The 23644-nt window shown below is 39.7% G+C and overlaps 1 protein-coding gene across 1 annotated transcript in view; it reads right to left on the bottom strand.

The window, feature by feature from the left end:
- Positions 1 to 744: 744 nt before the first annotated feature.
- The window catches only part of LOC148369021 (XK-related protein 7-like), a 47889-nt gene continuing 24989 nt past the window's right edge, over positions 745 to 23644 (bottom strand). The window contains exons 2-4 of the mRNA XM_088330939.1: positions 10291 to 10490; positions 6522 to 6741; positions 745 to 2801 (exon numbers count right to left, since the gene is read on the bottom strand). Of these exons, the coding sequence (XP_088187065.1) occupies positions 2015 to 2801; positions 6522 to 6741; positions 10291 to 10490 (1207 nt within the window). The 3' untranslated portion in view covers positions 745 to 2014. The remainder of the gene's footprint in view (positions 2802 to 6521; positions 6742 to 10290; positions 10491 to 23644) is intronic.

The raw sequence follows: 23644 nt of genomic DNA, 5'->3' as shown, positions 1-23644 counted from the left end.
AATAACAATTTAAAAACTGCATTTTGTATGTCTTTGGGTGTTCTCAGTATAATATTAAACTTTGTTTGATGATCTGAAACCTTTGCGAGCAATAAATATGCAAACAACCCGAAATTCAGGAACGGGGAGGGAAAATATTTTACTTTTGCCACTTGCAATGCTTAGTATAAGCCAAGAAAAAGTGAAAAAAATGTACTGTATACCCATTTTTAATAACTTTGTTTTCTTATTTCTCTAACATTTGTATCTGGTTCCATGACTAAAAATAGTGTGATAATAAGACTAAACTTATTGCCTTTTTCTATGTCATCTATATCCCTAGTGGTCTGGTGGTCAGGATTCAGCGCTCCATCCATGCCACGATTGTTTTAATTTACTTGCGATCGGTAATAATTATCGATTGATCAATATTTGTACAAATACGATAATACACTGGTGTGCATTTACATTTTTTTTAGTACATAAGGCGCACGGTCAAATTTATGGCCGATTTGGAGTTTTTGGGTGCACCTTATAGTGCGGAAAATACGGTACTTTATTTATATTCATTTTTACACTAAAGCCCAAGTGTTTACTCTATAAGTCTAGCTTTGATCAATCCTAAAGTCAAACAATATTGTATGAGCCTCTACTAGTCTATAAGTACATTCTCTACCTAATGACCAAAATTGGCTCAGTTTTAGAACACTGGTGAACCATGATCTCCATCTCTCTCACGCCATGTGGAAAAATGTTCTGCCACAAGAAATATTAATTAATACAGTATGTTTCGCACTATAAGGCGCACAAGATTATAAACCGCACCTCCCAAAAAAATGGCCATATTTTTCATATATAAGGCGCATAGAACTACAGTAAGAGCTACTGTATGCATAACCGTTGCACATCTTATACAATATTTATTAGTACAATTAGTCAAACATGACCAGAATTGCAAAGCATTGTATGCAACGGGAATCGAACCCAGACCACGACACAGCGCTGGATCCCAACCACTACACTAATAGTGGTTTAGGTAGCGTATGAAGAGATTTTGTGTCATTATCACACTATTTTTACTCGGTGCCAGAAACGAATGTTAGATAAAAAAGGTATAAATAAGCGCAAAAAAAACACAAATTTTTGGTGTGTCTGATGATAAATCGAACGTTGTGTTTAATTATATCTTTCAGGACGACTTTGTTTTCTCTATTCTCTAACTTTCCTTTCAGCACAGTAACAATAGTGTGATGATTAGGTCAAATGGCATGCCTTTTCATTTGTCATCTGTATTAATGGCATTCTAGTCTGGTTAAGAGTCGGCACTCTCACCTGTTGCATACAATATTTTGTGAATTTGGTGAGCAATATTTTTGGATTGATCAATCATCGCACAAATTTGGTAGTGTACCGTAAAACATTGTGTAGCGACGCATTTACGCTAAGTGAAGTTTGAGTTTTTTTTTTTGCTTACATTCTACTGACTCAATATTATTCAAAACTCTGTTTCTAGACTAGTAGAGGCCCATTAATAACATTATTGTTTGGTCATCAATGTATTAAATTCCGCTTCTATGAGCTTTTGATCTTGCGCCCGTAACAACTCTTTAACAGTCTTAGAACTGATTTTTTCCACACATAGTAAAAGAGCTGAGGTGTCTCCACAGACTCATGCTCAAGCATTTGCTCATTTATCTCATTCTGATGTGAAAGGTGAAATCCAATATTGTCTTTCTCTGTTTCACATTGGGTGATTACATTTCTCACCTCTAAGTTTTCAATTAGACAAAGATGATCCGATTCCTGCTCCCTCATCAGCTGACCTTCGAAACTTCAACTCGGACCTGGTCAAGCGGCGAGAAAGCCTTGGCAAGAGATTGCGCTTCACATTTTACAATCAACCTCGAACATCTGTCTTTTGTGATAAAACCGTTGACTGGCAGAGCTCCTGGCAGAGTGTGTTCCGGTTGTGAACCGGTTTCTGGCTGAGCCTTGATTCCAGACTACATTTCTCAGTTGAAGAGCCACATTTGGCTTAAACAGTGGTCTCATACTCCAGCACCTCTTTGCTGCCCATCATGCTACTCCTATACTGTATCCTAGGGCTGGATGCTGATGTAGTTTCCAGAAGCAAAATGGTCTTGCGGAGGCGACGGTCGATGAAGTGGGCGTCCCAGGCCGGGTACCTCTTCCTCGGGAGGTCGATCCGGATCACGGGGCCCTCTTGCGAAGTTCTGTGGAGGAGTGCCGGTGAGGATGAAGGCGACGGACGCACCTGGAAAACAGGCAGGCAACTGTCCCGATCCCTTTCTTGCTCTCCGGGAACTATGTCCCCCGTGTCTTTAGTCCTTGGTAGAGTCCTCGGAGGACTGGTGATGACCATGTCCGTTTGTGAACCTTGGGACGGTGTGAGACAGGCGTCGATCACACCAACCACTCCGCTAGCACTCACTATGCCCTCATCTACACACCCTGCCCAACTTGTGCCCAGGACTGGCCCGTCGGGATGCAGCCAGCAATAGTAGACCAACATGAAGAACGTTCCCAAAGCGAAGCTGCAGGCCATTAGGCACACCACCACGAGGGCGTAGGAGTCGGAAGTGTGAGGGCCACGGTAGGTGTACCAGGCAGTTGTCAGGGCCACATTCTCTGCCAGTGTGACCGTGTAGTAGACGGTCATTCGGACCCGGCTGGGCCCCTCCTTGACGTTGAACCAGCAAAAGATGTATATGATGCCCACCACCATGTTGTAGATTATCTCCTCCCACTTGGACATGCAGAAGTCAGTCTCACCTTGGATTATCCAGAATGTCATTATACACCTGAAAGTCAGAAAAATATCAAAGAACAACGAAAATTGTTTTGATCGTTACCTAAGTAAGACTTAAGTTTGGCTTGGGGATATCGGTCATATAGTGGGATGTGGAAATGCTACAAAAAAGCGCTGACATGTGTTTATAGACAGAGCTAAATGTCAAGTTGGTTTGTAATGAACTTGCCCATCAGGAATGCTTGAAAATTCTCAGTCGAAATATTGCTTTTGAATTTTTTTTCCAAATCTCTCTTTTCTTCTGTCTTTTACTAAAAATAATTCTTGAAATAATGCTTATTTTCTCTTGTTTTACTCAAAACACTTCTTAAATTATACTCACAATAATATTCTGGATTAAAAATGAATAGAAGGGACATTGTGTAATATTTGACCATTAGATATTGTTGTGGTTCAAGCCTCGCCCGAGTCATTCCTAAGACTTAAACATTGGTACCCGTTGCCTCCCTGCTTTCGTTCAGCATTAGGGGTTGGAATTGGGGGGGTTTGGTCACCTAATGACTGAGCGAGGGGGCTGGGAATCCCCTCCTCTGAATCAATCTCCCAAAAAGAGTCAGAAATGACTCTAGCCACCTCCCACTAGGGGGATATGGCTGTGGTATATAATAATAATAATAAAAATATATCGCTGTATTGTGTAGTGCAACCGAAAACAAGGTCTTCTAAGAAATTACAAACTACGGAGACTCAACGTAAACCAATCACCATTTCACTAATTGTTTTTGTTTTTGTTTTTCCCCCCTGGGATTTTGGGTACCCATAGCAGCAAGATGGCGGAAAATTTATGTCAGCCATTTTAGGTGAGGCTCATCTTGTATTAAATGAACGTTAATTACTTGACCTACGATCATTTAAAAAAAAAAAGTTTTATTGTTCAATTGTTCGATTTTTTTTCCTCATTATTTAAACAAATATTGTTTTTTCATCATTACTTTTTTTTTAGCTATAAGAGGCTAACTCATAAACAGATTTGTATATGGTTAAAATAGTTTAACAATTAAATCTATAGACAAAGTTCACGGTTCACGGATCCCTGAACGGCATGGGTCGCCGGGGCACTAATGAGGATGCAACTCCGGAAAGCTTTCTCCACTGTTGTCGGTCCCTGGCTTGTTTTTGGGTTGTGGCAAAGTTGGCACCAGTCCATTCCATAATGTTGTTTTTTGGTCTCCCTCTCTTCCTCCCCCCTTGAACTGTGTCCTAGAGAATTTTCTAGGCCAGTCCTGAATATTTTGCGACCATACCACTGAAGTTTATGTCCGCACACAGTTGAAAACAGTTTTTCGTAGGGTCCAATGTGCCCTCTGATGGTGTTGTCACATGGGTTAAGTAGCTGAAACCTAGAATATTCCTGTAACATCGCATCAGCCTGGCCTGGATTTTCTTTTCCAGTTTTGCTGAGAGAATCCAAATCCCGCAAGTGTAGAGGAAGATGGAAGTAACTAGCTCTTGCATCTGAGTCTGATCTTTGAATTCGCTGCTATGCTCTTGTCCCTCCAGATGGGTTTGAGTCTGGCAAGTGCGGCTGTGGGTTGAGCTATCCTGCCCATGATTTCTGGTTCTGATATGACGGCTCCAAGATATTTAAATTGGGTGACATGTTCTAGCTCTCTGTGGTGATGTTTGTGGTAATACCTTGGGGATTGTTGGTCATTACTTTAGTTTTTTTCTGTGCCGATTTCCATCCCATACTGCGACTGACCAGATCTCTGACTTCTTCGTCTCCTGCCAATCTGGCAATATCATCAGAAAAACTGAAGTTAATAATGTTGTGTCCCTCAAGAGTGATTGTACCTTCATGTTGCTCCAGAGCTTTGGACATAATCCTCTCCAGGAAGATGTTGAATAAAGTTGGAGGAGAATGCAGCCTTGTCTCACACCGGCTGTGGTTCAAAACCACAGCCAGTTCCATGAGAATTCTTAATTCTCAGGGTCTCCCTGTGTCAGGTGGTTGTAGAGTTTGGAGCAGTATTCTGTCCATCTATTGAAGATCTCTTTTTTTTCAGGTCGCTTAATTACTGCCTTAGCCTGAATGCTGCCAAATATTGCCTGTTTCGTTAGGGTGAGGAGTTTTACAAAATCAAAGGATTTCTTAGAATTGTTTTTGTTGAGAAACTTTTCTAACTCCGAGCACTGGTCTCTGATCCATTTCTCCTTTTCTCCTCTCAAGCTTTTTCTACCTTTCTTGTTGGCTGCTAGATACTTGGCTGCTCCTCCAGGGCTGTTTCTTTTCTTCTTTAGTTCTCGTCTCGTGTCGCACTTTTGGGGAATTTCGTTTGTAAACCATGGCTTGATCTTCTTCGGGTGCTTTCCTAAAATGTATTTTGCTACTTCAGTCACCGTCTGAGAACTTGGTGGTCAGGGTTTCGAGATTTTCCTGCCAATAATAACCTGGAAGCTCTCGACCACGTGTGGGTCTTTCAATTGTCAAGGTCAAACTTGATGCTTGGGTTCCGTTACTACTTGACCTTCTGCAAGAAAACGCAGAAGTTCATTATGACCAGGCCGTGATCGTTTCCCATTTCGGCTCCTGGATATGTGCGCATGCCTGCTGTCTTGATTCCACTTTGTGGACGTTGTGATGCAGTCCACCTAACTGTGGTGGATTCCATCCGAATGGTGCCATGTCCATTTTCTGGAGTTCTTGTGGTTGCCAAGAGTGTTTGCCAGCACCAAATTGTTTCAGCTAGCTTGTTGAAGAAGCCATTGTCCTCTGTCATTGTTTTGTAGGTTGGAGCTTGTTCCACATGTTTTCCTCCAGTCTCTGTGAGCATTCACACCAATTTAGGCGTTCCAGTTGCCTTGCAAGATGACGATATCATTCTTTGGTGCTTTGACAATTGTGTCTTGCATAGTTAAAATAATACCGTAAAAGGAATAATAGTTGAAATATTTTACCATTAATTTTAAGTAACATTTAGAGTAAAATTTGAAAATACGTAAAATGTGCTAAATTACCTGCAATCTGGCATAATTAAAGCTTTGGAATATTTAATATTATTTTCTTATTTTACCCGAAATTCTAATGAAAAGCAGAGTGCATTTTTTAAAAATCTTTTTAAGTTTTATTTTAGATTTCTTTCGATTTAGTAGTTATCATTGTCTCCTATGTTACCCGGTAATGTTGTTACTATTATTAAATACTTTATAAAGTGTCCCATCTTCTAGCAATTGAGGACACAATCCAACCATGCTCAGAAAATAATTGCAATTTGCTCAAATGAGAAATACTTGTCTAATTGAAAAAAGTCATTGTGAGTGGTTCTGAATAGGCAGATGGACAAGCTACTATTAGGGAATTCTTTCTCACGAGTAACAAAAACACCAAGCAATTTGTGATGTTGCATGACAGCATTCTCATGTTCCTTGACAAAATATAAGCTTATTCTCTACCCTGGAAGTAATGATTAGTGACTTTTAAAAACTTATGATGTGTTACTAAACTCCAAATGTATCAGAAACAAGCCTTACTCAAAAGTTGACGTCCTCTGAGGAAAATATCAAACTTCGTCATTTTCGCACCAATCAACAAAATGTGGCCTAATTAAAACCTGTGGCATGTTAAAGTTATGAAAACCGTTTTTTCTACAGTTAGACCTTAGAAACTCCCAGCACGACACGGGGAGCAAATGTGCCATTATTCAATGTACTGTATGTTATTTGTAAAGCAATCAAACTCGGGTTCGCTGTGGCATGTGTTGATTTGACACACCAATGACTGACGATGAAGATCCCGAAATAGAGCTGGAAGACGGAGGCAAAGAGGGCAAAGGCCACGGTTCGGGCCCCAATGGTAAAGAGGTGCCAGAGGATCTGGGCAATGACGGCCTTGTAAGACATGGGCAGCTTGTCATCACGCGAATCCCTCAAAACCTTCTGGTAGGACGCAATCATCCAGGCCAACGACACCAGTGAAGCTGAGGCTGACAGACCTGTGCCAAGACAATGAATAACTTTTATTAACCGAATTGCCTTAAAAAAATGACAGCTTTTTTCACCCTTTAGATTCCCCGATTTTGAACCAATTCCTGTCTACAGATTTTGACAAATATACTTTATTTTTGGACGATAACTAACGCACCCATAAACCCCAATTTGGCCTAAAATGTAAAAGTGTGCCTTATAATCCAAGTACGCCTTATGTATCGCAGGTTACGGTGGATAAAATTGGTAATGCATACTGTGATTATGGGGTTGTTGTGCAATGGCTGATTCATCGATCAAGATCGCTGACGCAACGGGAATTAAACCCGACACTTAACAACTAGACCACCACTGGTACGGTGATATAAAAAAAACATTAGAAGTTATCTCATTTTGGATTTTGTTCTGCATTCTGATAGGTTAAACAGTCTTTTCACTTTTTCACCAGTTCATCAATTACTTTGCGGTTTGATTTGTTATATATACTACAGCCATTTCCCCCTAGTGGGAGGTGGCTAGAGTCATTTCTGACTCTTTTTGGGAGTATATACATGTATATACATGGAAAAGCTTGTATAGTCTTTTGTTGAAAGACTTTCTATTATCTCTATTTTCTAACTTTTGTGGAATTGAAGACAATTGGAGAGACCGTTTAACCGAGTGACAATGAAATACGCTCAAATGCATTTTCATATGGAACCTACATCATTGATGGTCTAGTGGTAATGTGTCACTGTTATTTGGTTTTGAGTCCCGTTGCATACAATGGTATGCAATTTTTGATCAGCAATGTTTAGAGATTGATCAATCTTTGCTTTGATACATACCGTAGGTGTATAAAGAGCCCAACGTTTACCCAAAAACACGCGATAGCTCTTACTGTACTCTCAATTTCATGCACTTTATAGTCTGATGCTCCTGTATGTATAAAAGATATGACAAAAGACTACTTTTTGAGGTGCACCTCATAATCTGGTGCACCTTATAGTGCCGGAAACAAGTTACTACCGGTATTAGACATTTTGCAGTCACACACAGTAATTTTTGTCTGTGACTATAGTTGTCGATCTTTGTCAATGTTCATATTTTTTTGAAAAGAGGTATTTTCCAAAATTCTAGGAACATATCTTGAGTATTATATATAAGTAACGAACAAATTTCACAAACAGTTACCAAAATTATTTCATACCTGTCAAGCTCCATGGCTCCATGCCCGTACAAACTGTTGTATTTTCCCGTACAAAATACAAAATAATCGTACACCATATATATATTTTTTTCGGAATGATGCATGATGGGAAATCCCAAGGCGGCAGTCGCATGCGACAGGTATGTTATTCGTTGATTCAGTTTCAACGGAATTGTCCCAATTTAATCAACTCCTTAATATATTAACTTTTATACATAAGCATTTGCACTCATTCACTCACATACACACCAGCACAGATTGTGTAAAAATACACAGTGAGGCATAGCAAAACAATACGGGAAAAACACCCAAAGGAGGCTTATCTTCCTGGACAGCCCACGGCCTAAAAAAATAGACCAAGACAGGCCACATCAGTTTCCTGGGCCCAAGCAGCCCCTATAAAAAACCCTAAATTACCTTTTTTTGTCACACCCAATTCAAAAATGAAGTACACGGATCAAGGAAATTCATGCAATGCACAAAAATTGCAGAGATTTGAGAAAATAATACAATCCAATCAAAACAATAACTAGCTGGGATAATTAAATAAAACACACAAAATGTTCACATTTAAACAGATTAGAGTAGCAAAAAGAGGAAGTTTTTAAAAAAAAAAAAGTTCAATGTTTTCCCTCCATAAATCCAAAGTAACATTCGGCAAATTTATTATTATCAAAAAAAATAAATCATACTACTTACTGTAGTTTTTCTTTTCAAAAATATTAGTGTTTCCGGAATGTGTCTGCAGCCATCAATCTCAACTCCCGCTGCAGCCAACATTAATTGAATTGGCACTAATGTACTCGCAGGAGGGCGGCACGGTGGATGAGTGGTTAGCATAACATAGCATAGCGTACGCAGCATAGTTCTGAGGTCATGTAATCAGATCCAGCTACCATCCCTCCTGTGTGGCGTTTGCATGTTCTTCCCGTACTTGCATGGGTTTTCTCCGGGGGCTCCGGTTTCCTCCCACATTCCAAAAACATGCGTTTCAGGTTAATTGGCGAGTCCAAATTGTCCCAAGGTGTGAATGAGAGAAAGAGTGGTTGTCTCTGTGTGCCCTGCAACTGGTTAGCAACCAGTTCGGGGTGTTCCCTGCCCACTGCCCGAAGACAGCTGTGATGGGCCCCAGCACCCTTGCGACCCTACTGAGGATAAGCGGTGCAGATAATGGATGGAAGGATGGATACGATTTATTACATTTCAAAGGGGATGTCTACAATGTTCCCCCTAATTTTCCACGGTGAGCGTTCACACAAAGTCGGTGAGCAACGCTTAAAACAACAGTGAGCAACAGCAACCCCAAGTGTGGCAACTAAATCATTATCAAACATGTCCAAACCTTGACATCAAGTTACATTTTGCTGAGTCTCTGGCAATGCACAAATTTTTTTCATTTTCTTTGAATTGACTCATGTACGATTGCAACGGTTGTACGGCCTACAAACGTCATTTGTTTTTACAACAATTCTTTCACAAATTTCCATTTCTTTTTTTTCCCTGATATATTTTGTCGCATAATACAAACATTTTTGGGGGCTTATTTAGACGGTTGCAAGATACAGAACTGTACTTAATCACATTTTTTAGAGGAAGTACAATGTTGGCAACATGATTCACTTGATATAATTGGAAATTATTTGAAAGCAACACAAACCTTTTCTTCTTTTTCCGTGTTTCTTTCTACTTTTTAAAAATTCCTTTAAAAAAATCTCTTTGTGTCTATTTTTTTCCTAGCTGTAACTTTTTCTTTTTGTTCTCTATTTACTTTTTTCCTACATTTCTTTCTTTTCTTTTTTTCTGGCTTTTTTTCTAAATTTACTTCTTTTTTTCGCTTTCTTTTGTTTCTTTTTTTTCTCAGCTTTTCATTACTTTTTCATTTTGGTATTTTTTTTCTTTTTTGTTCTATTCCCCCCTTCCCTTAAGTCATTTTGTGCATAATTTTACATAATATTTGGTCATGTTGGGATTAAAGAAGCAAAAACAACCCGAAGAGCCGTTTAGGACCCGGAAGAGTCGGTTCCTTTTAGTGAGCCGAGCCGATGAAGCCGGTTCTCGAAAACTCTACTGACTTTACTCAACTTCGTTCAACTCCGACATTGACTTCAAAATACCGCATTTAGAACACAGCGTGTATTTTTACCTTCATGCACTGTAACTTTAACTTAATTCGCTTCTTAATTAGCAATTTTGAGCCCTGATTTGTGAGCCGGCTAGATTTGCTTGTGCGCTGAGAATGTGCGGGCAGTGCGCAATTGCGCACGCGCGCAGCTTAGAGGGAACATTGGATGTCTATAATGTTTATATTCTGTGTTGGCATTACTGGCCTATGCTGATGTCAATACATCAAAATCTTCGACTGTCTCACCTTGCAGCGGGAGGACGGCATTTCCATGGATCATGATGCTCAGCTGGAGCACAAGCTGTGGTGCCGACTTAAGGAAGGCCTCCAGGAGACGGAGCATGGTGATGTCAGCGCTTTCAAACATCAGCCGCCAGTGGAAGCGGCCATTGGAGCCGTCGCCATGCCAGCGACTCTGGGCACCAAGGTAGAGTGCGTGGATGTACCTGTTGAATAGAAAGATATACAGCTTTGTTCATTACCGCAATAGAGAGACAACAACATTATCTAGGACTCCTCTCATCTCAGCTAAGACCCCTTTGACCAGCTGCCCCCTGGTTGTCGCTACCGGTCCCTTAAAACAAGGTCTAACAGGCTTAGAGACGGTTTATTCCCCAGGGCCATCACCACCCTAAACAAGCGCGCGAGGCTGGGAAAAATGTACAGTATATCTTTTCTATTTTAAAGCAGTTTTAGGGTGTTGGAGTATATGCAATGTGGGCGTGTATGCAAGTATATACAGTATATGATTTGTACCAGTTGTGTTGAATTGGGGGGGAACTGTTATGTTATGAATTGGTCCCCATCATTTCCAAGACCAAACCTACGCCCTTGGATAGAAACGCATGACCAGGCAAAATGATGTGGGAGGAAAGGATCAGAGGAGGAAGAAATACTGTTTATGAGCAACATCATTTGCAATTACTTACTTATTCTATTCTTTTTAGAAACATAAGCCTCCATTTTTTTAGTCGCTCCGGGTGAGTCATAACTAACTTTGGGTGAGTTGGGTATACCTGCCGATCACAGGACCTATACAGAAAAGTATTTGTTCACACGTCTGTGAAAAATAGCAAGCAGGTGAAGAATATAAATTGGAGGTGGATACAATGAGAGAGAATGGAAAGACGACTGAGCTGCCACCTCTGCTGATCCATCACAGTTTATGGAGCACTCCCAGAAAAACTGGGAGCTGAAGATGAATGGGTGGACGCGAGAAGGAGAGAAATGAATGATAATAGGCTCATAAAAGTGATGAATGTGGATTGTCGTATCCTTTTTTCTTGTTGCACTTTTCAGCACTTTCATCCATGCCTCTATTCATCCATTGTGCCAGGAACATCTCAGATTTAAGGAAACAATTCCCTATTTGTTTGGAAGGAATTGGTCTCTTACTGTGACTGTGGTCCACATCAGGCATCGGTTTGACAAAATATGAAATCTGATTTGAGGTTTTCAAAATTAGTGACCAACAATCCCCAAGGTATCACCACAAACATCACCATCACCCGCAGAGAGCTAGAACCTGTTTACAAATTTAACCATCTTGGAGCCGTCATTTCAGAAGAGGGGTCAGAACCAGAAATCATGGCCAGGTTAGCTCAAACCCAAACCACACTTGCCAGACTTAAACCCATCTGGAGGGACAAGAACATAGCAGTGAAATCAAAGATCAGACTCATGCAAGAGCTGGTTACTTCCATCTTACGCTACACTTGCGGGATATAGATTCTCTCAGCAAAACTGGAAAAGAAAATCCAGGCCATGGAGAGGTGATGCAGCAGGAAACTTCTAGGCATCAGTTACTTAGCCCAGAGTGCGCAACACTATAGGAGGGTACATTGGACCCTACGAACAACTGTGCGCGGACAGAAACTTCAGTGGTATTGTCCATCACAAGATCATCAGGACTGGCCAAGATAGTTCTCCAGGGCACAATCCAAGGGAGCAACAGGAGAGGAAGACTGAAAAGAACTGGGCCGACAACCTTATGGAATGGACTGGAGCCAACTTTGCCATGACCCCAAAATAGTGAAAATGCATTTATAATAAAGTCATGTTGGTGCCTTGGTGCCCATAAGTGCAATTGATTGTGTGTGAAACAGTCCGAAACTGTATAGCCCAGGTGTTCTCAAGATTTTTGTTGTGAGGGGCACATAACTTTTCCCATGGTCATTTTTAACAGAAAAAGAGTGACAATTGCATGAGTGCCTGAAGGTAAACAATATACTGTTTCCCAAAAGCCACAATCAAATAACCCTTCTGGCTTTTTCACAAAAAAGTCAATAAATAAATAATAACACTATTAAAGAGATAAAACCTAGCCCAAAACAAAACTTTTGCTAAATTCTTCACAAAGAAAAATCACAAAAAAATAATACTATTTATCGAATAAATAGTAACTAAATAACGCTGTGCATTCTTCACAAAAAAGTCCACGGAACATAAACTCTCCGTCGTGCTGGGAACAGTCTTTACAGTTCCAAGTTTAGCTTAGTTATCAGAGCACAGGAGATATAGATGACTTCCCAAAAGGCAGTAGATTTTATCTCATTATCACACTGTTTTTAAACATAGTAGCAGAGGCTAATTTTAATTTCATTGTGCTTTTCACATGCTACAATGACAACAAATTCCGTGTTCTTCTTTTCGAAGCATTGTCAAATTTAATTTAATTGTACTATACATGTAAAATGCATAACAAAGTTATTCTTCTCTGGTACTGTTACTAAAGTTACTGTTATCATAAGGTCAAACCCAGTCCGTTTTCATTTGTCATCTATACCAGTGGTTCTCAACTGTAGATAGATGGATAGATAATGTTTCTGCTATATCTGTGTTTGGCCATGCTTGAAATGTGTAAAAAAAAGCTTTTTTTTTTTCAGTGGTGTGAAATGTGTGTAGCATTTGCAGGGAATTATCGCCATCTACTGTAAAGGAGTTTAACTGATTGTTATTTTTTTCTGTTCCTTGCATTATTTTGCCAAAATAAAGGCCTGCGACCCATTGAAAACAGGGCTGCAACCCACTTTTGGGTCCTGACCCACCAGTTGAGAAAAGTTGATCAATATCTCTGGTAGTCGAGTGGTAAGAGATCTGCTCTCTTGCTTCCAGTACCTGGTTTCAAAACCAAAAACGCGCACCCAGGTTTTGAACTGTTTTCAAGTAAAAAAACAAAACAAAATGCTCTCTGGTATTCAGGGAGTCGGACCAAATGTGGAGGAGGGCCCTAGTTTGGGGACCACTGGTACAGCCTCTTAAAACACATTACCACCAAGATTACATAGCAACAAGAACCACCGCCAAAACATTGTCATGAGCATCCATCTTTAAAACACATAGACACACAATTTCATTGGCATTTTAGGTTAATGACTATAAAGAATCTTGAATTCCCAAAGCCGCCTCTATACACACACTAACATGCACACAATTCCAATCAGACAAACTATAAATATCCACGTGCCACTCAAAGTGAATCAGTTGTCTATCCTCAAGCTGCTGTCCCACATAGGCACTCAAGTGAGCCGTGTGAGTGTGTCTGTGTGAACGTTTGAGCTATTTTAAGCCGTGTGTTTGAAATCCAGGGAGAGGGATGTGTTGTGTGTGCAATGTTCCTGCTGTGGTTGGATTATTTTTTTGCAGTATAAACACGGCGTCCCCTGCTAGTGATGCAGGCATCCCTCAGGCCAATCAGGGTAGGGAAAACTAACGGAGTTCTAACCTCGGGCGCGAGTTACTGAACAAAGTCTAGATTGAAAAGATGCAAATCCTAATAGACTGACACCATGGGCGATGGCAGCCAGTGCTTAAATTATGGAAATTGAATTGATGAAAAGTAAAAGGTTTGATAAGTTAATTCAGTTTTTCGTATCAAACAAGTGCAAAGGAGATTTCATAGCCAGTTCCTTATTTGAAAGATTATTGTGCACTCCTATATGTTGTTTTGACTGTTACAGTACATGATTGTTGCTATCAACCAAATATGTTGTTGATGGATCCAACATTGCAAACAAATATGTTGCTGTACATTTTTTTCCCCAGGTTTTTCTTTTTTTTTGGGATGCCCTTAGAAGCAAGATGGCGGACAATAATGTCTATGTAAGACACATTATAATCAATAAATTCAAATTTCTTGACCTATGACTATTTTGTCCTCCTTCCATCACACTATACCCACTGCCTGTCTCAGCTTAGACACTGCAAAAAAAACCCCTGAAAACTCGTGCCAACACTACCTCATACTAATATAATGGTACTCATGTCTATGTTCTTGCACATGTCGACTGCACTACGTTTACTGCTCACCTTGCACAATGTCTGACCATTTCCTTTTTCTGCACTATGATGTCTATGTTTGCACCAATGCATATGCTGACTATTTTTTGCACTATGATGACTTTGCACCAAATGCAATATTGCACAACCCTTACGATACCAACGGTATCACGATAACACTGTATGTAACATCCCACATGCCGACATTTCTTGTGTAAATACCATGTAAATTATAACTATAGCCTTATCCCCCTTGTTTTATAACCTTATCTTCTCTGTTCCTTTATCTTCTTGGCTCATACCTCACTGTGAATGTGTAAAACTGGAGTGTCATGCCCAATTTCGTTGTCACAATATGTTAACCCATTTTGTAACAATGACAATAAAGGTATATTCTATTTTATTCTATTCCATGGGGAGCAGAGCTTTCAGCCGCTCTGTCCCCCAGCTCTGGAACTCATTACCACCTGACCTCCAGAATTCCATCACCCACTTTCAAATGCGGACTCAAAACCCACCTTTTTATACTGGTCTATTCATAATTATCTGCATCACATACCGACCCAAGTTTTTAAATTTTATTTTGTTTCATAAAGGTACCTATTTTTGATTGTTTCATTCTTGTTTTACTGTTGTTTGATATACTGTGTACAGCTGTCAGAGTTGCCATGGCGCCCAATTGGCCCCCTCCGTGTGGCACCAGCTTCTGTCACGGTTGGGCCCGCCCATGGCTCCCTGTCAATATTTAAACGCTGTCCTGTCATTAGCCTTTGGTCGGTGCGTCTGAGAATCTCCGTTTTTCCTTTGTTTTTGCTCCTGTTTTTCTCCCGCCACGATCTGATTGATTTTTACTTTTTCCGTTCCCGACACCGTCATCGCTACCCACGGAAGTCCCACTTCCACGGCTGAGCAACCTACTCCCCGCGACCAACGATCTCTGGATCGAGTGTGCGCTCCTTTCTCCTTTCCCCAATAAAACTGTGAGTAACGTTACGCGAGTGGGTCCTGTTTCCTGTTCTGGTCCTGACAACAGCGACCTTGGGTGTCCTGAAAGGCACTTTGTAGTAAAATGTTTTTTCAACGAACTGTTTTTTTTTCTTTACCTCAAGTAGGTACTAAATAGCAAACAATGTCATTTTAAAGGCTTTTTAATTAAAAAACAAAACAAAAAAATTAATTAGCATTTCCATCCCTTTACAAGAAAAGCCAGGTTCTTACTTATTACATTCTAACCAGCATTGTCTGTGCTGCTGCTGAAAAATGGCCAAATCACAGCGGGAACTAAACAGTCTCCCCACTAAAGTACAGAATGAGATTCCCACCCACAGATAAAAAGGAGGTTGGAGACAGAACCGGTAGAGGAAGCGGAGGAAGTGCTGTTTCTAATTTGGGAGGTGAAATGAGCAGGCAGGTTAGGACAAATAACACCCAAAACTCAAAAAATAAATCCCTTAAGAGACGATTGCGAATGACGGCAGATTATTTCCTCACATTTTCCTCTCTGCTTTGCAACTCACAGAAACGATTCTGCAGCTGTTGCGCTATTCATCTCTTTATGGCAACTGTGAATGCTTCTAATGAGGAGCTAGGTTATGAATGTATCAGTTAGTGTGTGCGAGTCTAAGTTGCTGTAAACTACATAAACCAAAGAAGTGGCAAAAAGGCCAAGATGAAAAGAGAGGAGGCAAGAAAGTGTCTCCAGTAACTGTACAGGAAGCTACATTCACGTTTTTAAAACACAACTCTTGGTAGTTAATGACTCAAAGCATCTGTGCATTAAAGCTCAAAACTCAAAAGGGTCCAAAAGAATAACCCCAAAATCCTCTTTGACGCTGTAGCATCGCTAATGAGGCAACAGATTATTCCAGATAGTTCTACCCATTCATGACTTTATGATCTTCTTTAATAAGAAGATTCAACGATGAGGAAAGAGATTTCTAAAGACCATGTAAATACGTCACATGTCAAAGGTCAGAAAATAATAGATGGTCTGCATTTATATAGCGCTTTTCAAGTCAATGAAGACCTACCAAAGCACTTTACAATGTACTTCACACTTTTCCCTTTTACACACGAATTAACTGATAGCAGCATCAGCTATGCAAGGCAACTACCCGCTATCGGGGCATTAGGGATTCAGTGTCTCGTCCAAGGACACTTCGACATATAACAAGGAGGAAATGGGAATCGAACATGCATCCTCTTGATGTCAAGACGAGCGCTCTACCTCCTGAGCTAATGCGGCCCCAGATGGGCGAAGTGGTGGCGTTTTGTGGATTTTTTTTCCAAATTTAGTTATCAGTCACGGCCGGTGAGTACAGCCAAACCAAATAATTGCCTGTTTGACCCGCTTCCGGATTCGCTGATATAGGTATTTTTGGGGTCCTGGGACCTTCAGTTCTAAATATTACAGTCTACACAAATCACTCTCTTCAGTTGTGGTTCCAGCGGCTTTTAAATTCGCTGTTATTAAACCTACACTTAAACGATCCAACCTTGACCCAGAAAACTTCATTGTCATTCCAGACTTGTCAAACCTGCTGTTTCTTTCTAAAGTACTTGAAAAAGTTGTGGCACAGCAGCTGAATGATTTTATATCTGAGAATGATCTTTTATAATCTATGCAATCAGGATTCAGGGCTAATCGCCTTACTGAGAAAGCCCTGGTTAAGGTAACAAATTTTCTTCTACTGGCAATGGACTCCGCCGCTTCATCACTGTTGCTGCTGCTGCTGTTGTTGTTGTTGTTGTTGTTAGATCGCTTCAAGTCGTCTAAAGATGATCTTTAGGAACGACATGGAACGCTTCGGTTGTGTTACGAGTTCCGCGAATTGGCCGCTCCGAAAGCGGATGAGGTCAGCTTTGGGTAACTTGTACCGAAGCGTTCGTGTAGCGGGTGGGAGACGCATTCGTTGGCCATGTGGCCGTCCACAGGACACCACGTGGAGGTTGCGTTCCTTGTCCTGCTGCTGCTGCTGCTGGACCTTAGTGCTGCCTTTGACAGTGTGGACCATAATATCTTACTAGAACAGTTGGAAAAATGGATTGGTCTCTCAGGAACCGTCCTCTTATGGTTCAGACCCTACCTCTCAGATAGGAAACATTGTGTTAAATATGGCAAAATGACATCTGAGTCTATTAGTGTTACTTGTGGTGTTCCGCAGGGTTCAGTACTTGGTCCCCTTCTTTTCAACATTTACATGCTTGTATTAGGTGATATTATTCACAAGTATGTTATCAGATTTCATTGCCACGCAGATTAAACTTTATCTTCCGAAGGAGGAATCTGCCCCACTAAACTGTGGAAATTGCCTCACTGAGATAAAAACATGGATGTCAGTTAACTTATTGCGCCTCAACTCTGAAAAGACCAAAATGTTCATTATTGGTCCATCTAAATGCTGTGACTTGTTCTCAAAAACTGCTCTGAATATTGACGAATTTAATATTACCCAAATTGACTCAGTCAAAAATTTAGGAGTCACACCTGACCCCAATCTGTCCAAACTCCAAACACACGTGAAGAATATTACTAGAACAGCTTTTTTCCCCCATCTTCCCAATATTGCAAAATGCTGTCCCGGTCGGATGCGGGGATTGTAATTCATAAGTTTGTTACCTCCTGTCTCGATTACTGTAATGTACTACCCTCCGGTCTCCTGAAGTCCAAAACCAAGAGCCTGCAGCTGGTTCAAAATGTTACAGCAGGGCTTTTAACAAAGACAAAACAGTTTTATCACATTACCCTTAGTTTAAGATGTGATTTTAAGATTCCGTTGGTATGATACAAAATCATGCATGCTCCCTCATATCTTTCAGATTCAATTGCCCACTATGTTCCTGTCCGGAGCCTCGGCTCGAAAACTTCTGGTCTACGAGTGATACCAAGAGCCAAGTAGAGATGCGCAATTCAAGAGCGTTCTCGATTCAGGCTCCGGTGCTGTGGAATGCTCTGCCCTCAGATATCTGATCTGGAACCTCAGTGGAACCGTTTAAAACACACTTACATTCTATAGCTTATGAATAACCTATGTTTCATGTTGACAATATTTGTGTATTAATTGTTATTGCAACATCTATTGAAGCCTGGTCATTCTGGAAGCGGGATTATCTCATGTGCGGCCCCTTCTCAAGGATTCTTCATTTTCCTCATGTTAAGGTTTTTAAGTTTTTCCTTGCCCTCATCTAGGTTTTGGATCAGAGGATGGTGTAATAATAATCTGTTGTTTGGAATAATCTGTGGTCTGTGCAGCCCCTTGAGACTCCTTGTGATTAAGGGCTATACAAATAAAAACATGACTTGACTTGATTTAAATTTAATTTTAAAAGATACTTGTTTTTTATGATTTCGTTCTCTCATAAATTCGTCACAAGTTATATAGATCATTTCATTTCATTTCATTTCATATTTTATTTTTTTCTTTCATTATATTTATATTTACATTTTCATTGTGTGTTTTGTATTGGTTTCCTATTTTAAGTCCTTTGTATGGAAAAAGACTTATTTTTTTCACAAATTTGCAAGGTTATTTTTTTTATACATGTCACATATATGTACGCGTGTAATAGTAGTAGGTAGTCTGTACAGTCCTTTTAGACGTCTTGTGAGTCAGGGCTATACAAATAAACATGACTTGACCATTTCTAGAAAAACTAGCACCTGGATCAGGGGTGTCAAACTCATTTTAACTTGGGGGCCACATGATAGAACAAACATTCTGTCCGGACTAGTAGATTAAAGAGAAAGAAAAAGAGAGATAAACAAATAAGGGAAAGAGGGAGGGAAAAAAAGAGTGGGTGGGACAAAGAAAGAGAGAGAGGGAGAGAGCCTGAGAAACAAAAGAGGTAAAAAGAGAAGTCGTGAGAGAGGGGGAAAGAAATCCAAAGAGAAATAGAAAGACAGAGGAAGAGAAAAGAGAGAAGAAAGCGCGAAGGGTAGGAAGAGACAAAGAGAAAAGCGAGAAAAGAAAAAAAGGAGGTTAGAGCAAAAGAGGTTAAAAGACACAGAGAGAGAAAGAGACAAAGAGCAACAAAGGAAGAGAAAAAGACAGACAGAGAGAGTGAAAAAGTCAGAGACAGAGTGGGAGAAAAGGGGTGGAAAAGAAAGAGAGAGAGAGAAATAAACACAAGTACAGTGTCTTTGTGAGAGACACCTGGCTTTGGCAACATCAAGTTGACATATTTCAGCCTTCAGTTTGTTTTTCTCTTTCGCTTCTCTGAGTGTTGTCTCGCGGGCCGGATTCAATCCCTTAGTGGGCCTGATTTGGCCCGCGGGCTGCCTGTTTGACACCGGTGACCTGGATGATGGCCTTGCACAAGGACCGGAAGAGTAGAGGAAGAACATTAACATAAGAGCATGACGCAAAAGCAGGAAAGCGCAGCCAGCCATCTGATGCAGCCGAAGGCTTCAGAGCTGCCAAGCAGGTAAAGGCAACAACCCAGGAACCACAAATACATTTTGCGTTCACTTTTCAGGTTAAATCCAACAGAAACACGCTTTCTTAAAATTATGGAATTAAATAAAAGAAAATGACGATTCTTGTCAAATTTATCTGGGAAATAAAAACTCTGGACCGAGGAGTGTTGAATAGGTGCCCTATTGGAGTAGAGTGAGGAATTTTAACTAACAATATATCTTGAAAGCAAAATGAAGTTTGTAAACAAACCAGAACTTGTATCTTATTTGGACCTTTCTGTGGTTAACACAATTTAAAGAGTGAAGATGAGTGGTAAGAGATTGAATGAGTAAATTAATTCAATATAATTTTTTTTATTAACAGAGTGCATTTGCATAATTTCAAAACACAAAAAAAAATGAAGGGCAGCACGCTGGTTGAGAGGTTAGCGCATCTGCGGCACAGTTCTGAGGTCATGGGATCCTGTGTGGAGTTTGCATGTTCTCCCCGTGCTTGCGTTGATTTCCTCCCACATTCTAAAAACATGCATGTTGGGTTAATTGGCTGGTGTGAATGGGCAAGTGGTTGTATTTCTCTGTGTGCCCTGCGACTGGCTGGCAACCAGTTCAGGGTGTCCCCTGCCCACTGCCCAATGATAGCTGGGATGGGCTCCAGCACCCCCGCAACCCTTCTGAGGATAAGCGGTGGAGATAATGGATAGATGGATGGATGAAAAAAAAGGAAAAAAAAGGAAAATTGACTAATTGTAATCTGTACATTGTGCTTATTGAGGAATTCATATCTTTGACAGTTAAAAAAAATACCTAAAATGGTGGATTGCATAATTATGTGTGCGTGTTTCAGCCGGATCACAATTTTCTTAACAATAAGCACAAAAAAACAACAATTTGTGACACCGACGGAGATCAAAATTGTTTTTTTTCCAAACCTCAAAAAAGGCCCGATTTGCAGTCCCATCCAGAATTTGGGGAACTTTTTGAGATTTTTGTAATAAATAAAAAAGCCAGATGTTGCATAAGTTTTCTCGAGGTTTATATGGCAATTTTATTGCAATAAGTCAGTGTTGGGAAAAAAATGCTATTTTCCCTCTTTGGAGTTAAGTTGAGGGATTCTACATTTTCAATATTCAGCTTTCACTGTGAAGAAATAATACACATAAACCCAAAACATTTATATTTCGAACATAAATGAGAACATTTCTGAGCTCTCTACTTATTTTTCTAATACTCTCACTGTTGGGACATTATAAGGAAAATACAAAATATTTTAAGTCTAATATATTTGAGCAGTATTGAAGAGACATTGTGCCACTTGGAGAGGTATTTATTTATGAATAGTTCCAGGGTTCCAACCTGGTGCCCGCGGGAACTAGGGTGCCCCCTAAGGACAGTGGGGGTGCCTGTTGAACTCTTCTAAAAATAGCTCACCAGTGCTGGATCAATGAGATGGGTAAATGTGTTTTCTTTGTTGGTTGACTGAGTCTATTTAACCCCTATTTTAATAATTAACATGGTAATAACATAGTCATGACATAGTAATATCACAGTAATAAAATGATAAAATTCTTGTTATAGAAATTAAAAAATAAATTCCAGTTCATGAACTTATTTTGAAGAAATTTATTAAGAAAGTAGAATTTTATTATATTTGCGTATTTCTCTGATGTATTTAGTCACATCTTTTTTTTTATTTTATAGGAAATACAACAAACTAAATTCAAATTTATGAGTTTCATAAAGCGATTGAGCAAACAATGTGAGTTTTTTTATTAGTTAGCTATCTGGCTATCTTTTTAGCTATTTAGCAATCTAGCTAGCTAGATCTTTTGCATTTGTTTGCTAGTTATCAAGAAAAAATTTTGGGCTCCTTTTGTAGCTTTGTAAACGTTTTAATCAAAAGAAAAAATTAAATCATGAGAAGGATCAAGATAAGTCTTTTTCGAATAGCAGTAACAATATTTTTGTGACATTCAGTGGATGGTAAAATGGCCAACACGAGAGATGAATGAAAATGATTAGATGTTGCTTCTAAATTATCATTCTACGAAGCCCTATATGAATCTCATTAGTGTGTTTAGACTTATGGGGATCAAAAACAAAATTGGATAGAATGGAAAATCTTCAAGTTGACTTTACCTTTCAACATTTTTCCACTTACTCGTACGCAAAAGTCTGTACTTTCGCAAACGTTTTCTTTTGTGTATGACCACTTGCTGTTATTTTTCAGCAACTCTCTGTGAAAAATGAAATGTCATTGCCAAGAGTAATGTGATTTTTGTTCATTGGGATTCACGGCATTTTCTTTAGAGGGGACCTTTGTAACATTTGTAAAAGTGGAAACTGCAATTGATAAAAGTCAAACTATGCAGGTAGGAACCAAAGGCTGGCCTCGGATTAGAATCCGGGTTCGATTTATGAGACTGAAAGGCTGCAACTAAAGACTATTTTAATTTAATTTTAATATCTCTGTATTATTTGTGATTGCAACATCCTTTGCTGTCTGGTCATCCTGAAAGGGGGATGCCACATGTGCGGTCCCATCTCAAGGTTTCTTCATTTTCCTCATGTTGAGGTTTTTGAGTTTTTCCTTGCCCTCATGTTGGCTCCAGATCAGGGGATGGCGTAATAATAGTCTGAAAAAATAGTCTGTGTGATAACCTGTGAAGCCCTTTGAGACTCTTTGTGATTAAGGGCTATACAAATAAAAATGACTTGACTTGAATAGTCGACTAGTCACCGACTACTGGAAGGATCAATCGAATAATCGAGTAATTGTGATTTTCTTCTTAAATTTAGCATAAAGCGGATTTAATTATTTGGAAAATGGGTACAATAAAAAATATCCAAATTTTATTGAGCAAACTGTGTAGATTGTACAAAAATTCAATAAAAAGGCCCGATCTAAAATCAATTAGGCACAGTGCTCAGTCAGTAGAGACATACGGTAAATCCATAAATAAATAAATCTTTGGGCATTTTTTAGACACAGGCACATCCATGAAAAAGTAAAATCAAGTTACAAGAAATCTATCCCTGTCCAGCAAGAACAGGCTCGTTAGCAGCGGGAGAACGCTAAATAAAATAAATGTGCATTTTGTGAAGTGGTTTTCAGTAGTCCACTGCAAACTCTGTAATAAAAGTACTTACCTATTCTCACCAGATTGAAATCAAACTGTTTTAACGACTGACAGTTGTCATTTTCAACTTTTGAACAACTGACGTTAGTTCTTCGGAATGCATGCATTTACTGTAATTTTAAATACATTTGTCAGGCACACTCTGGCATAACGGTCAAATGCTCCTTTATAGCAAATCACAGTACACGACGATAAAATGTACAATGCATGTTATCAAAACCTAATAGGATTGAACGTTACTTAAATTTTACCGAGGCGAGTCAGACTCTGTTCCGTTCAACTGTCCGACGCGCTCTTAAAATGTTGGTGTGTCACCCAAGCTGCTGCAATGACATGAAAAGTCTTATTTGCAAACTTTTCAATAAGTATTTAAAGTTTTAGCACGCAGCCATTTCTGTATGTTTATGTTACCGCACCAGATGCTATTTTGTATGGGTGACTTTCGGCAGAGATCCTATTAATGTAGAGATGCCTTTGTTGGAAAAACATGTCTGGAGACAATGGATTGGTCTCTCAGGAACCGTCTTCTTATGGTTCAGATCCTACCTCTCAGATAATTGTGTTAAAAATGGTAAAATGACATCTGAGCCCTGTAGTGTTAACTGTGGTGTTCCGCAGGGCTCAGTACTTGGCCCCCTTCTTTTCAGGATTTACATACTTCCATTAGATGAAATTATTCGCAAGTATAATATCAGTTTCCATTGCTACGCAGATGACACTCAACTATATCTTCAGATGGAGGAATCTGCCCCACTAAACCTTGGAAATT

This window comes from Urocampus carinirostris, chromosome 3, assembly GCF_059441175.1.
Source record: "Urocampus carinirostris isolate Australia breed hairy pipefish chromosome 3, RoL_Ucar_1.0, whole genome shotgun sequence".
In the NCBI taxonomy this organism is placed as follows: Eukaryota; Metazoa; Chordata; class Actinopteri; order Syngnathiformes; family Syngnathidae; genus Urocampus; species Urocampus carinirostris.
Note: the sequence above shows the minus strand (reverse complement) of the source record. Positions and strands in the feature narration are given on the sequence as shown.